The sequence below is a fragment of the Protopterus annectens genome, chromosome 6.part0 (genome assembly GCF_019279795.1).
Source record: "Protopterus annectens isolate FY-2018-M chromosome 6.part0, PAN1.0, whole genome shotgun sequence".
NCBI lineage: Eukaryota > Metazoa > Chordata > Ceratodontiformes > Protopteridae > Protopterus > Protopterus annectens.
This window is the reverse complement of record NC_056737.1, coordinates 266,575,484-266,589,954: the sequence shown is the minus strand read 5'-3', so window position 1 is coordinate 266,589,954 and position 14,471 is coordinate 266,575,484. Positions and strand designations below refer to the sequence as shown.

Here is a 14,471-nt window from a genome sequence, read left to right as displayed (position 1 = left end):
AGAGAGATTCTATGGTTGTCATAAGTATAAGTGCCAAAAAGTAAAAGTAAATAAAAAGTCACAGTCAGAAAACTTTTTACAAAGAAAATTATTTAGTGAAACAAGGAGCCCTGTATTCAAACTAAAATGTGGGAGGAACAGGGAAAAGATATGAGCCCATTTTTCACAGAACTGCTTGCAAATTTTTTGGGAGCCCCACAATTACCATGATGAGATGATGGAAATAAAACATTTGATGATATTCAAGAAGGTATAAGGGAGAGACACAAGGGAATTTAAGATTAAATTTTTGTCAGAAAATTGAACTGATCCAAACCAATTTGCCATCAGCCTGACCAAAGGCAATCACACACAGCAATATGTTAGAGTAAAACTACATGACAAATTACACAGTCAATAACAAGGATTCTATTTTCTAAAGTATGAAAGAATTAAAAAGTGATTGAAGAAGTGTTACTTCTTAAAAATGGAATGAATGTTTCTTTACTATTCAGGATAGGTTAGGACTTATTAAAATGATTATATTACCAAAAACTAAACATTTAAAGAAAATGGAAAAACCATTAACTTCATACTATGATATCCTAAAAAGCTGAGAATTGCTTATAGAAATCATATACAATTATAGAAGTATGGCGGTATTAGCTTCCGAGATGTCGAGTTTTATTCTGTTGCTGCAAGTTTTAACTGTATTACACTCTGGATAGACTCAACTTACATTAGTCAATGGAAAACCATCCAGGAGAAGATTATTCTAAATTCTTACAAGTTTATTAAGGATGATAAACCAGAACTATGCAATTATCCTTTCACCTGGTTAACAAAATTTACCTTAGAAGGGAATTCATTTCAATCTTTAGACTGCATATATAAAATCAGTTCTCAAAACACTGAAGAAATATGTTTTTAAAAATGAAAATTTTTGTGCTTTCCCATTGCACATACCTTTATATATAAGGAAACTCAGAACAATGTTAAAATGCATTTACTAAAAAAGATTGGATTAGTATTGTGGTCTAATTGCTTTAAAAAAGGAAACGTTAACTTTCCACAATATTTAACGAAAGAATGTAAGTTGTATGAATGTCCTTACCAGTTAATATTATCCATCAGTAAGAAATTAAATGAATTTGTGGATAATATGAGTGAAGAGGAACAGAACACTATTCCCCCATTATATGAATATATGAATGCTATTCTTGAAGGTAGATTGACATTCAAAGGAAGCTTGTCAAGGCGATGTAAGTCAATTATCATTGCAGAATTTTGAAACTTTTTAGATAATAATGGATTGAATGACTCAACAAATGGTAAGAATAAACCTTTGTTACTTAAATCAGTTAGCCAAAATACTTTAAGTTTATACTGAAAAGTTTTTCTATAGAAATATATACATCAAATGTTTGTTACTCCCTATAAAATCTCTAAATTTAGTAAAATTACTTCTTCAGTTTGTTGGAGAAGTAGTAAAGATGTAAAAAGTGTCTGGACAGATGTTTATGGATTGTGAGCAATTACATGAGTATTGAGAAGAGATATGTATGTTTTCAAGAGGTTATGGTCTGATAGTTGTTCTTTAACTAGAGCTGTAATACTAATGAATGTTACGCTTCCTGTATCTGTAAAAGCCAAATAACAGAAAATGTTTTGGGCTCTCTTGGCAGTTGCTAGAAAAGTTATTACAGAAACTGGAAATCAAATGCAGTTCCTACATTCAAAGAGTTTTTAAATGTAATAGCAATACTATGTAAAACTGAAAATGAAGTGATCAGAATAAGATCTATAAATCATAGTAAGACTTTTAGTGTTGGGATAACATTGAAATGTTGCTATTCAAATACCAAGATTCTCAATGTTTTAATTGTATAACATTACCTTGATGATTCAGTGTATTCCCATCATTGTATAAAATATGTGATGATGAATTTCTTCCTTTCTGTGTATATATTGTAACTATGTTAACTTAATAAATTAAAAAATAATAATTAAAATGCTGTATTTAGCAGTGCATGCATTATAAGATCACACAGTCATTTTAAGTAACACTTCAAAGTATAAATGCATAACAAATGAACTTGTTTCAAATAAAACATCATCATTCTGACATGTAATGGCAATTAAAATAAAATTAATCACAAATAATATAGATAATACATATTTAATTTTGTTTTATCTGGTTATTGTCTATCAGAAGGAAAATGTTAATGGGAAACTAAACCAAATGAAGGTTAACTACTAGGAAAGAGGAAAATTAAGTTTTTATACAGAGGTAAGACAGGCAGAAACTGGTATACTTCTGCTCTAAGTAAGTAGTGACAAAACAAAAGTAGGGTGAATGGGACCAAAAGATTCCTAGTAGACAACAGTAGTGGAACTGCTGAGGTGGAAGAACTCAGCAAGGAAGGAGAGCAAGAGTGCTGTAGAAAAGAGAATGCATGTTGTAAGATAAACAATGTATGTTACAAATTCAAATATCGGGCATAGTCTGTGAGATAACATTAGCTAGCAGACATGGGCAAAATAGGTTGGCTAAGTGGCACCATGTGTAGTCAGAGTCTATCTTTTTTGTATCTATATCCAGGGATCATTATATTTCATAGAGACAAGCAAGCAAAACTAATAACATTCAGTGGGCAGTGCTGATCTCATCACTGGATGTAATTCAAAGACTATTTTCAATATGTCTTACCTCTCCAGGCAACAAAATCACTATTCCTCTTGTACTTCCTGTGCAAGTAGAATCCCTGAAGGAAGTTGAAATTTTCACTTGCTGTAAGACGAGACTTGAAAATTTCCTCCAAAGCCCGGGAAAATGCAGTAGATGGAGTAATCAGTCGTGTATGAAGTTCACAACTTTCCAGTAAACCAAGGTTCAAATTATCAGCTAAAAAAGGAAAATATAATGACAATTCTTCCCAATAAATGAATAAACTAGTATAATGCAGTTGAGTTATCCAGTTAATTCAAGTGTGAATTCTGCAGTGAAGGAAAATTACATTCAGTCATTTATTCAGTCATCCATTCTCAAGATACTCAATCCATTTCTGGGTCATTGGCACTGGAGGCGCTACACTGGGCACCCATGGGCACACATTCAGTCTGTGAAACTGTGTGCCATGATGAGTGCACCAATCCCTGACAGATTAAATATTAAGGGCAAAAATATTTTTTTTCTTTTGCAATCAGTAAAGGCCCATGGCAAGTCCACAGTCACAAGCAATCATAAAGTAAATCAGTTGGTTCTACTGTTGAAGCCTTGCGGACATGTAAGTGACTGACTTCAACTGTAACTCATCAGACCATGACAGACACATCCCCCTACCCATCTTAGTAATTGGTGTTAACTCTAACCCTAATGTTGCCCCTTCTCCCAACCCTAAACCTACACCTTGACTTAAGAAAAGCTTTTTCTTTTCCTTTCTTGATCTTTTGATTCATGTTTAAGGTGTATGATCTTTTGTATGTTTGGAGTTATTAGCACCAGCTTTTAACCACAACATTAAGAACATTAAATCACATAGAGGACAATTTTCACTCTCTCTCTCTCTATCTGTCTCTCTCTCTCTCGCTGTCTGTCTCTCTCTCTCTCTCTCTCTCACTTTCTCTAACAAAATTTAAGATTGCAGGAAAAAATTATTTCACCAACCACTGGATATGTTCCTGCTCTAGCCCAGGTTAATCTCCCTCCTCAGGCTACCTCTCTATTATGCTTATTGCTTTATTTTTTTCTCTTCCTCATTTCAACTGGCATTTCTACTCAGTTATTATATTGCACCCTACACCTTACTACCCAAACTTACTCCCTAATTTTCTCTCTACTTATTATCTCCTTCAATCTTTCTTTGTATTAATTATCTGAATTGTTGGTATTATATTTTTAACTGTATTTGTTAAATTATTCTTGTATTTCTGAGCTTTTCTCCCGGGGCCTCCACTGAAAATGGATATGTATCCAGTTGGACTTTCCCGGTTAACAAATGTAAAATAAATAAATAAGAAATAAATATATTCAGAGAGAGAGTCGGTAGTTTTACAGACTTCAGTTCAATATCCTTACGACATGAACTTTTGCACTGTAGCTTGACTACTTGGTTTATTTCTGGCTCAGTTGTGTATTTGCTGATATCTTGGACCTCAATTCAATGTCCCTGAATTTGGCTGCACAAACTTACATTTTTCAATTTTTTTCTGGTTCAACTGTTTACTTGGAGCTAAACATTTTCTGGTAAACCAATTAATAATGCAGAAGAAAAACCCCAGTAGAAGGAAATGCTTGGCTCAAAAGTATTGTAATAAAGCAACATTTCAATTCTTCATAATGCTTTCAGGCTAATGCCTTTCTTCAGTGTATAACAGAATATAATGAAATTAGCCCTTCCCTTTATGCATATTCAAATTAAATCACATGACACAGCTTAACTGTTGCGCATAGTTAATTAAAACCTTTTAAAGAAACATACAGTTCTAAATACATACAATGAATTTAATGTATAAAATACATATAGCAAACCAAACAGAATAAACTCATTTTTTTAAAACCATTTGCTTTTTCTTTAAAACCAGTTTCAGGCTAACAGCTGCATTAATACCTGGGTTAACGTCTGCCTGAAGTCTCAATATCCATTCATACTCACTCTAGTTGATTATTTATATCACCCCAGGTTATATTGTTACATATAACATTAACAATCTTAAACTTAAACTCATGTTCCACCCCCATATCCTGTAGATGTTTCACAAGTGCATTAGTGGTTACCTTTCTTCTAATATCAGATTTGTCTTCTACTGTGTGGTCTTTTAGTCCCCATGTTGATTTACCAATATAGAATGCACAACTTTTTGTACACATAGCAAAATATATCGCATTATTTGTATTGCAAGTTGCAGATGCTCTAAAATTATACTTTTTTAGCTATAGAATGAAATAACTCATTATTTGTTAAAATATCTTTACAGCAGACACAATTAAAACATGGAAAAGTGCCTATTGTCTTAATTGGCTTATTCTCCATTTCTTTCCATTTCTTTGTAGCACAAACACTTTTTTCAAATTTCACCTGTTCCTATATGCAAAACTGGGTTTATCTCCTATAACTTTTCTAATTTCAGGCATCATTGAAAGCATTTCTCACTTCTTTGATACAATATTTTAACTTCATTAGTTCATCTATTGTATGTTGTTATATAATGCAAATGCTCATTTCTATTACCTTAATTTTCCTCTCCTGAACTCATATTATTCTTCTCTGAAAAATATGATCTAGCTTTAGTCTGTCTTGCTTTCATAATGTCCAGTTTTGATATTTCTAAAAATCTTTCATCATATTCTCTTTCCTTAAAGTCATTTAATATAGCCATTATTTGTTCTTCACATCTATTATCATCAGTATTTAACTGGCTGGCTGGTAAGAGCTGACTTTTAACTAACTCTTCAAAAACATAGTTGTCATGCATGCTTGCCCTGTGTGTATATTAGTTTGCCTGGATTTTTTTCTTATAAATAGATGTGATGATGTCATCCCTCAGCCTGTCTATTTTCATGTCTAAATAATTTACCTTACTGTTTGTAGAATTTACAGTGAGTCCCACTAGGTTAAAGGTCTCTTTTCAGGCGACACCCAAGGTGGCATTCATACTGATAAGGGAAAATTTGACCAGGGCACTGGGGAATTTCCCATACTGTTTTTGGAGTTGCCGGGAGGACATGTTTTGTCCTTGTACTTCCTGCTTCCATTCCAGGCACAGTGACAGCTCAGGGAAGCAAGGAGTTACAGCAATGTAGTTGCCAGAGTAGTTTGGTGGCAATTTGGAGCAGAGGAAAGCAGTCTAGCCTTCAAATCAGCTTAAAAATGTGTTGAGAGATAAGACAGAGAAGAGAAGGTAGTGCAGACTTCTATATCTTTGTCTGAGGTCGGAGAATCAAGAGAGAAGCTATATGTGCTTCTAGTGGTGTTTCAGTGGTTGGAGATGATGGTAAGAAGATAGTAAAGGCTTCTATGGATATTTTTGAAACAGAGGAAGGGTGCAAAGTTAGACAAAAGGCAGGGTGAGCCTTTTTCAGATTCGGAAGATATTTTCCAGCAGCAGCTATTCCAGGAAGAGAACCAGCATGTTGTGGGATGTATTATTACAACCCTTGAGTTGGGAGGGTTGCAAGATGTTTTATTAGAGAAATTATGTGAGGAAAGTGAACCTGAGAGTGGCAAGGATGCACAAAATTCAAAATGAAAGGTACTTTTAATATAAAAAACAGGAGATGGTAAGACAAAAACTTATACTGATATGGTTAAGAAAAAAGATAAAAAGGAACATCAGGAAAGAAACTGTTATAAAACAATGAAGAAATTATATTATTGGGATTTTCTCTAAAGAAGAAACAGAAACATATGAAGTATGGAACAATGTTATTTCACCTTTAGGAACTTCTCCAGCAGAGGTAAATACATTCATCCATATAAGCAAAGAAACTTTTTGTGATATAATTTTCTTTAAAATGGTCAGGCAATGGAAACATTTTTAAGTCAATATGAATATAAGAAGGGCTGTGCTCCGTGGAATGCTTATGTAGTTAAAGATTTTTTTCAGAGAGACTAAAGAAAATTCATGTTCAGTTTAGAACAGAAATTGAAAAAGTGAGTTTGAAAAGACATTTAAATAGCAAATATAAAGATGTATTGGATATTTCTATTTTTTTAACAATTGTGGTTTATGGACTAGGGGTAGGGACTGTAATATTGTACTAAAAATGGAAACTAATAAAATGTTTCATATCCGTGGTATCATAAATATAGATGGTCAAGAATGTGTTGTTACTACATTAGTGTCAACCCAAAACTTATTTCTGCTGTGGAAAAACAGATCATTTTATTTCTGATTGTAGAAAAAGGAAATGTTTTTATGTTGTACTAAAGATCATGATGCAAACAAATGTGAGTTAAAATGTTATAGATACAATAAGGTAGGTCATATGTGGAAGCATTTTAAAGAAGAAACAGTAGAAATACTGGATTAAACACAAAGGAAAAGAAAGGAAGATGATGAAGGTTTTACTCTTTTTCCTACAACATTTTTTTAAATAGAAATAATGGTAATTGCAGGATATTAGCACTGAATGTTAACAGTTTTAAGAGCATAGTTAGATGACTAGCTGTTACAGACTGCTGCAAAAATGTAATAGTGATATCACTATACTAGAAGATACAAGATTTGTAATGAAAGAAGAAAGATTTTAAACAGAATGTTTGTGGGATAATGAGATATACTGGAATTTAGGTCAAGATGTATGCTCAGGAATATCAATACTTATGCAAAAGACAGTTAAGGTACATGATATTATTATTTTAATGGGTAGGATTATGGTTATTGATGTAGATGGAGAGAGAAAGTCTATAGAATAATTGCATTATATGCATATGCAACTAGTAAAGAAAGAAAATATATGTAATATTGAATTACATTGCCATTAATATGGAAGTTATTATAGTAGGAGACTTCAGTTGTAACTTGAGAAATAAAAATAAAAAAATGATGTAAAAAAAGTTATAGAAATGATGAGATGTGGGAAGTTAAGATTATGGAAGAAAAATTCATAGACATATAGTAGAGGAATATGTAGAGCACAGACAGGTTATTTTTTGCTTTAAGAAAGATGTGAAATAAAACGTGAAGGTACATTAGACACAGTTTTTTCAGACCATAAAGCTATCTGGATAGAATACAGAGAAAAAGTTGGTAACGTTAAGATAGTAAGAAGTCTGAAAAGAATTAATGAAGTACAGCGAGTAGGTGAGGTTGAAAGAATAAAGTTAGAATTATGGGAAGATCACATAAGTATGTGTCAGTTCTATAAAAATGGTTTGAATGGTGGATGTATTTTAAAAAGAAATATAAAAATGTTATTGTATAATAAGCTAAGTGAAGAAGTTCTTAAAATTTTATAAAGGAATGAAAATGAATATTTCAAGAAAGAGCAAGAGTTATATGCAGTGAAACAAGAAAAAAAATTAAAAAAAAAATGGTTGCATAAACAAAGATATTTGCTACAAGCTAAACAAGAAGAAATAGCTCCTTAATTACTTAAGGAAGACAGTATAATGAGAGAATTAATAGACAAAAAAAAAAGGATAGTACAGAAAGACTAAAGAGATATAACGTGTATTGTAGAATATAAAAGAAATTTACTTAAATATATTATTAAAGAACAAAGGATATAATGGAATGTAAGAACTTTCTCTCAGGAGGAAATATAGATTTGGAAAAAAAATATAAGATTAGAAGAACTAGATATAATATTAAGACAAGTAAATATATACACTGCAGCAGGTCTGGATGGCTTAGAATATCAACTTACAAGAACATGACATTAAGTCAAAAGATGTATTTCAAAGAAGTATTAAATGAGTGGTTTAATGAATGTATTAAATATAAGGAATAATGTAGTGGAATTTTTAAATTTGTATGGAAAAAAATGAAAAACAAAGAGTAAAGAGGTCACACAGATAAGCAACTGGTTAAAAAAAACACAAAAAGAAAAATATAGCAAAGCTAGACTTCTAACTATGTGATACTTTAAACCTTTTGCCTCAGAGACTCCATGGGATATATGTAAATCATCCCTTTAGGATACCAGGTGTTTCAGCTAAAGGGTAATTCTGAATGACCATGCCTTTTTTTCTTTTACTTTTATTTTTAAGTCTATTTATGGACAATTTCAGGCCATTAAAGCCAAACCCCTCTAGCTGTGGACATGCATGTTTCTGTCTTCTTATGACATCATCAGCAAAGCATAACAGGAATGTTTGACCTTTGGAAACACAGGGTGTCATACCCAGCTGATATCCATAAACATCCATATACCTTTTTACTCTTTGTTTTAGCTTGTTAGTTGGGATATTTTGTAGACACCTTAATGTTTATGTTTATGTTTATGTTATAAGCTATAAGCAAATTTAATTTGTATTGAGATAAAATTGGTATGTGTTTGAACATAGAAAAAAGTAAATGTTTAGGGCAAGAAGGTAGGATTTAGGGTACTGAATTTAATTCTAAAGAAGTAAAGTTATTAGGTATCACATTTGGAAAACAAAATGTTATATTACTGTAATTCAGAAATATTATGAAAAAAATTAAAAGGTATGTTCTTTTTGGAGGACTTTTAAACTTTCATTCAAGAAAAAGTTTATTTTCTTAACTATGTTGCATTAGGAAATATGTTATATATGGCTAGTGTGTTTAGTATGCTGTTGTTAACTGAAAAAGTTATTATTAATACTACCTTCTCCTTTATATGGGGATCTCGCCTTAATTCTGTAAAAAGAGGTGTGCTTTATGTAGCAAAAGAATATGGTGGTTTAGGACTTATAAATCCAGTGGTATTTGAAATGTTGCTACATCTATATAAAATACTTAAATGGTTAAAAGAAAGAATGGTAATTTGATAAGTCAATTACTGGAAAACAAATATAAAACATATGGGATTTTATGAAAAGACTATATGAGTGAAGAAATGAAAGCATATCAAGAGAAAATTGTAATGTGGAAAATAAGTATAGAAAATTTAGAAGATGAAAGAAAAAAGTGATATAAAAAGTAATGGTGAAATATTGTTATGTATACCCATGGAAATAATTGGAGCAAATGAAAATCAGAGTTATAAAAGCAAGAAACCATAGATTTAAAGAGAGTAGAATGTAGTGATTTTTTTGTGGAGACTGGTGATATGGAAATTACCAGTCAAAGCAAACATGCTATATAAAAAATAAGTGAAAGAATATGTAATAATTGCCATAAGGAAGAAAATGCTGAACATGTATTTTTAAACTATAAAAGAATTGATGTGTTATGGACTTAGATGAGAATAATTATTTAGACAAAATTAAGGGATAGAAAAATGTTAATTTGGATATGACTGATTTTTTTATATAAAGATAAGGATTAAGTGTTTATCTAAAAAGTTGATAAAAATATTTAATCTCATGTGGATAATTTGGAACAAAAGAGTGAAAATTATACATAATGCTAAATGGGATTTTGTCAGAATTGTTAAAAAATAAGATTGTGGTTGTGGAAAGTAGATTGGGGGTCAGATATAAACGTGTTTTGAATGTAAAAAAGTGGATATGAGGTCAATGTAAATCGTATGTGTATAATATTGTAAATAATGTAAATATTTTAGTTGTTTAGTTTATATTGTAAATAGTTAAGATTTGTTAAATAAAGGAGATACGGTCTTTTCCTGTTTATGTGCCAGTCGGGGGGGGGGGGGGGGGACCAGTGATATGGAGCAGGAGGTATCCTGTAAGTTGTTAAGTTGTAGCAGAGCAAAAAATCTGTGGAAATAATATTTGAGACAGCAGTTATGGATGAGGGGGAATCAGCAAATGTGCTTGTTGTTGAGGTATTTTTTGAGGACTTTGGTTACAGTACTTGCACACAGAGCTTTGGAAGACTTTCTCTTATGTTGACTGATGAGTGAAGATTAACCAGTTTTGACATTTCATAGTCTAATGTGACTGTTGAGACATTTGAATTAATGAAGAATTTGTGTATACAATTCACTCAAAGCAGAAGTATCCTTGTCATGGATATGTGTTTCAAACAGTTATTCCGATCCTATACAAGAGACATAACAGTTTGTTTTAGGTCTGATGACCCACAACAAAAAGAAATTTAGAGCTATTTTCTATCTGTATGTCAGTCTGTGCACTCTATGGACAAATGATACGATGAAAGGAAATTTTTGACTGGGGTGGTAGCACTGAGAGAAAATAAAAACATTGTAAAACATATTCAATGTATAGTTATGCTTAATGGAATCAAAGGAACTGTTAGATATTTGTGACAGCCTAAAATGTGTTTTTGTACTGCATAATATAATTTGATTAATGAATGTATAAAAAGGTTACGTAATATATGGTGACAGGTAGGCCCTGCAAGTATTGTAAATTAAATCAACACTGATGGTATGACCGTGTTAAAGAAAATGAACATATGGAACAGACTGTGCAAGCTGAGTTGACTGCTGTAGAATTACCTAGTTATAATGAAGGGGGGTAGGGGAACATGTTTCAATAGATGAAGGAAAAAATGATAAAGAATGCCTGGTTGTAGGGTAAATGTGTTAAAAATCTAAATAGACTGAAAAGTTTCATAAAAATGAAAGATATTATAGGAACTGAGTTTCAGAAAGAAAATAAAAAAGTCTTGAAAGACAAACTGATACAAAAACAGGTAAAGGATATGGTTTTCTGACCCTTTTCTTATTGTAATCAGTATAAGAATTGCTGTTGTACAATGGTGTAAGCAGTTAAAATATAATAAGATATGATTCTAAAATGTATGTTTAAATAACAAAGTAGAAAGAACAGTTAAGGCACGTAAGGAAAGGAAAGATTATAAGCTCTATGAGTAATGTTGATTTATGTTCTGGAATAATAATATTGTATATGGTGAGTTATATAGCATTTATGAAGTGACAATTATTTTTTCATGAAAGTTAATTATATTAGATTGCTGTATTAAAGGACAATAATAAGAATGATGTCAGTTTATGCATTTATATCAGGTACTAAATAAACATATAAAAAATTACTGTTAACATGAATGTAGTGATTTAGGTAGAATTTAATTGTGATATTAGGGGAAGAAAAAGAAAGCAAAAGGGAGAAGTTAAGAAATGTTTTTCACAATTTCTACTTAAAGTAGTACAGGAACATAAATATACTTCTAGGAGAGGAAAGGTAAAGACAGACATTTACCTTTTTACACTGTCAGAGGGATTAAAGGAAGTTAATACTGGCACCTTGTGGATTTTCTGATCATGTAATATTATGGTCTGTTTTGGAAATAGACAGTTTACGAGGGCAAGGAATGTAAAGGATTGATCACTGCTCAAAGTTACAGGTATTACAAGATGAAAGGTAGGAGATATTTCCATAATATTTACAAATTAGAGATTTATTTTATAGAAATTGGATAGAGTAGTGGGTTGACTACTAAATAAATTATAATACTATGTACCTTAATTTAGAACATTTGTGGCATAGAAGCAAAAAAGAAGCTAATGAGGAAGAAAGTCAGAAATTAGAAGTCACAGATAGTAATAATGAGAAAGCAATGAGAAATCAGTGGCACAGCAAAATACTATTTATATTGAATGAAAGAAATATAAGAAACACGTTATTAAGGCAAACATATGTCATAGAAATGAAGAGCTTAATCCTTTTTAAGTAAACTAATAAAGTATAATGCACTCCAGTTTCCTCCCACATCCCAAAGACATGCTGTAGGTGGATTGGACACTCCAAATTGGCCCTAGGTGTGAATGTGTGCGTGTGTGTGCCTTAAGTGGAAGGTTGGGCGCTGGGCTGGCAACTCGACACCGTAAAACTCCACTGCCAATCACGAGCGGACAGGTGATCTGCTGTGGCGACCCCTAACTGGGAAAAGCCAAAAGAAGAAGAAGAATAAAGTATAATGCACTATGGCAATGAAGGTACCGAATGAGAAAGGTGTGATCGTTAATAAGCAGGAAGACAATTATAACAATAAAATGTTTTCTTAAGCTATGCATGCACAGAAACAGATTAAAGAGGATGCACAATGAGAAATTAAAAATATTCAATTGAGTCTGTACCAGAGAAAAAGGTCGTGATTACACATTTTACAGAAAAATTAGCAAAAAAGAACTTTTTATACAGTAATACATGAGTGGATAAATGAAGGCATAAAGTTAAGAGAAATGTGTAGAAGCATTATTAGACATTTAGAAGAAGGGTGATAAGAAACTATTAAGTAACTTGATAACATTATCAATATTTGATGATTAAAAAAATGATTTTTTTTTTCAAATAATGTTTAATAATGTCATAAAAGAAGTAATTGGTGATGAAGTGTATGGGATGAAAGGAAAGGATGGTAGAGATATGTTGGCTATATGTAAGGAAGTCATAAAGAAATTTGCATAAAACCAAAGTGAAGATAAACGGATTTCATGCGATATTAAAAAGTTATGATATCTGTTATGGACTATTTCAAAGAATATAAATTTTCTACATAAAATTATTAATTATTTGGAAGTTATTTATGAAAATACAACTACAAACATATTACTAAATTGATGGTTAAGCAGAGGTATTGAAGTTAAATGTGGAGTGTGTCAGGGATGCCAGATCAGCATGATACTTTATGGTTTGGTAGGAAATCTTGTTAAATAAATAAGTGTGACATAGAAACTTGGTTTACAGGGACTTAGTGAAATTGCCTATAATGATATGTTATACAGATAATACTGTCATAATATTAAAAACAAGGTATGGGTGTTGTCCTGTAGGGTTTGTATTTTTTTTTTTTTGAAAATGGTTGGATTAGATTTAAGTAGAGGAAAAGTAAAGGAACTGGAGAAATAAGGAAAATAGGTGGCATACATTTCATTAGCCATCATACTGACATGTATTTTACTAGGCATTACATTTGGAGATTATATTAAACAATGGAATGATTTAATACAAGGAATAAAGGATGTGATTTCTGTGTGTAATTAACTTATACGAGTTATCTTTCCAGAAAAAGTTTAATTAATACATTCAGTAATATTAGGAAAGCTAAGCTATTTAGGTACAGTAGTTATGTTTCCAGGAAAGCTTGAAAGGAAATCTATTAAAAGTAACTGTTCATAAAGTTTGGAGTTTTAGATTAAACCTTATAAAAACAGATATAGAATATGATGCAAAAGATAGAGGTGACTGGGTTTAATAAATATTGAAATTTTTTGGTGTTCATTGCATTTATTTTAAGTATTGAATGTTTATATATATATATATATATATATATATATATATATATATATATATATATATATATATTACATTATATATAAAGACATTGTAACTAAAATATTAAGTGTAAAATATGAACACATTTTCAAATTGAAACAATCCATGAAGTTACTATAAGGGAGATGAAAAAATAAAGGGGAAGCTAATGCAAAAGTCATGTACTGGAAGTGAACAAAGTAGGAAAACTTGGTAAAAAATGAATGTTACAGAACCCTTGGCATGGGATAAAAAGTAAAATTAAAGAAGGTATTTTAAGTATGACAAGAAGATTTTTGCATATTAAGTACTATGAAGATTTTTTTTGTAGAAACTGAAAGTGAATAAACTTCCAGTAAAGTCATTCATGAAGTACAAGCAGTTGTCTGATTACTTATGTTATATGTGCAACAAGGAGGAATCTGTTGACCGTGGTTTTTTTTTTTTTGAGAGTGCGAAAGAATGAAAAAATTCTGGATAAGAATGAGAAATTAATATATTGAAAAAAATCTATATGCAAATGATTTTATGAAGGAGTTGCACATATTAGTTGGCTAGATGCAATGAAGTTTTGTATAATAAAAATGTGATGAGTATGAAATAAGAACAGTAGAAAAGTGGTTATGGATAAATTGGTGGGAGGATAAGGAAAGTAAGATA

At 31.2% G+C, this 14,471-nt stretch overlaps 1 protein-coding gene across 1 annotated transcript in view; it reads right to left on the bottom strand.

Annotated features, from left to right (window-relative positions):
- Positions 1 to 14,471, bottom strand: part of PLA2G4F (phospholipase A2 group IVF) — a 1,189,208-nt gene that overhangs the window by 208,828 nt on the left and 965,909 nt on the right. The window contains exon 17 of the mRNA XM_044074012.1: positions 2,690 to 2,884. Within this exon, the coding sequence (XP_043929947.1) occupies positions 2,690 to 2,884 (195 nt within the window). The remainder of the gene's footprint in view (positions 1 to 2,689; positions 2,885 to 14,471) is intronic.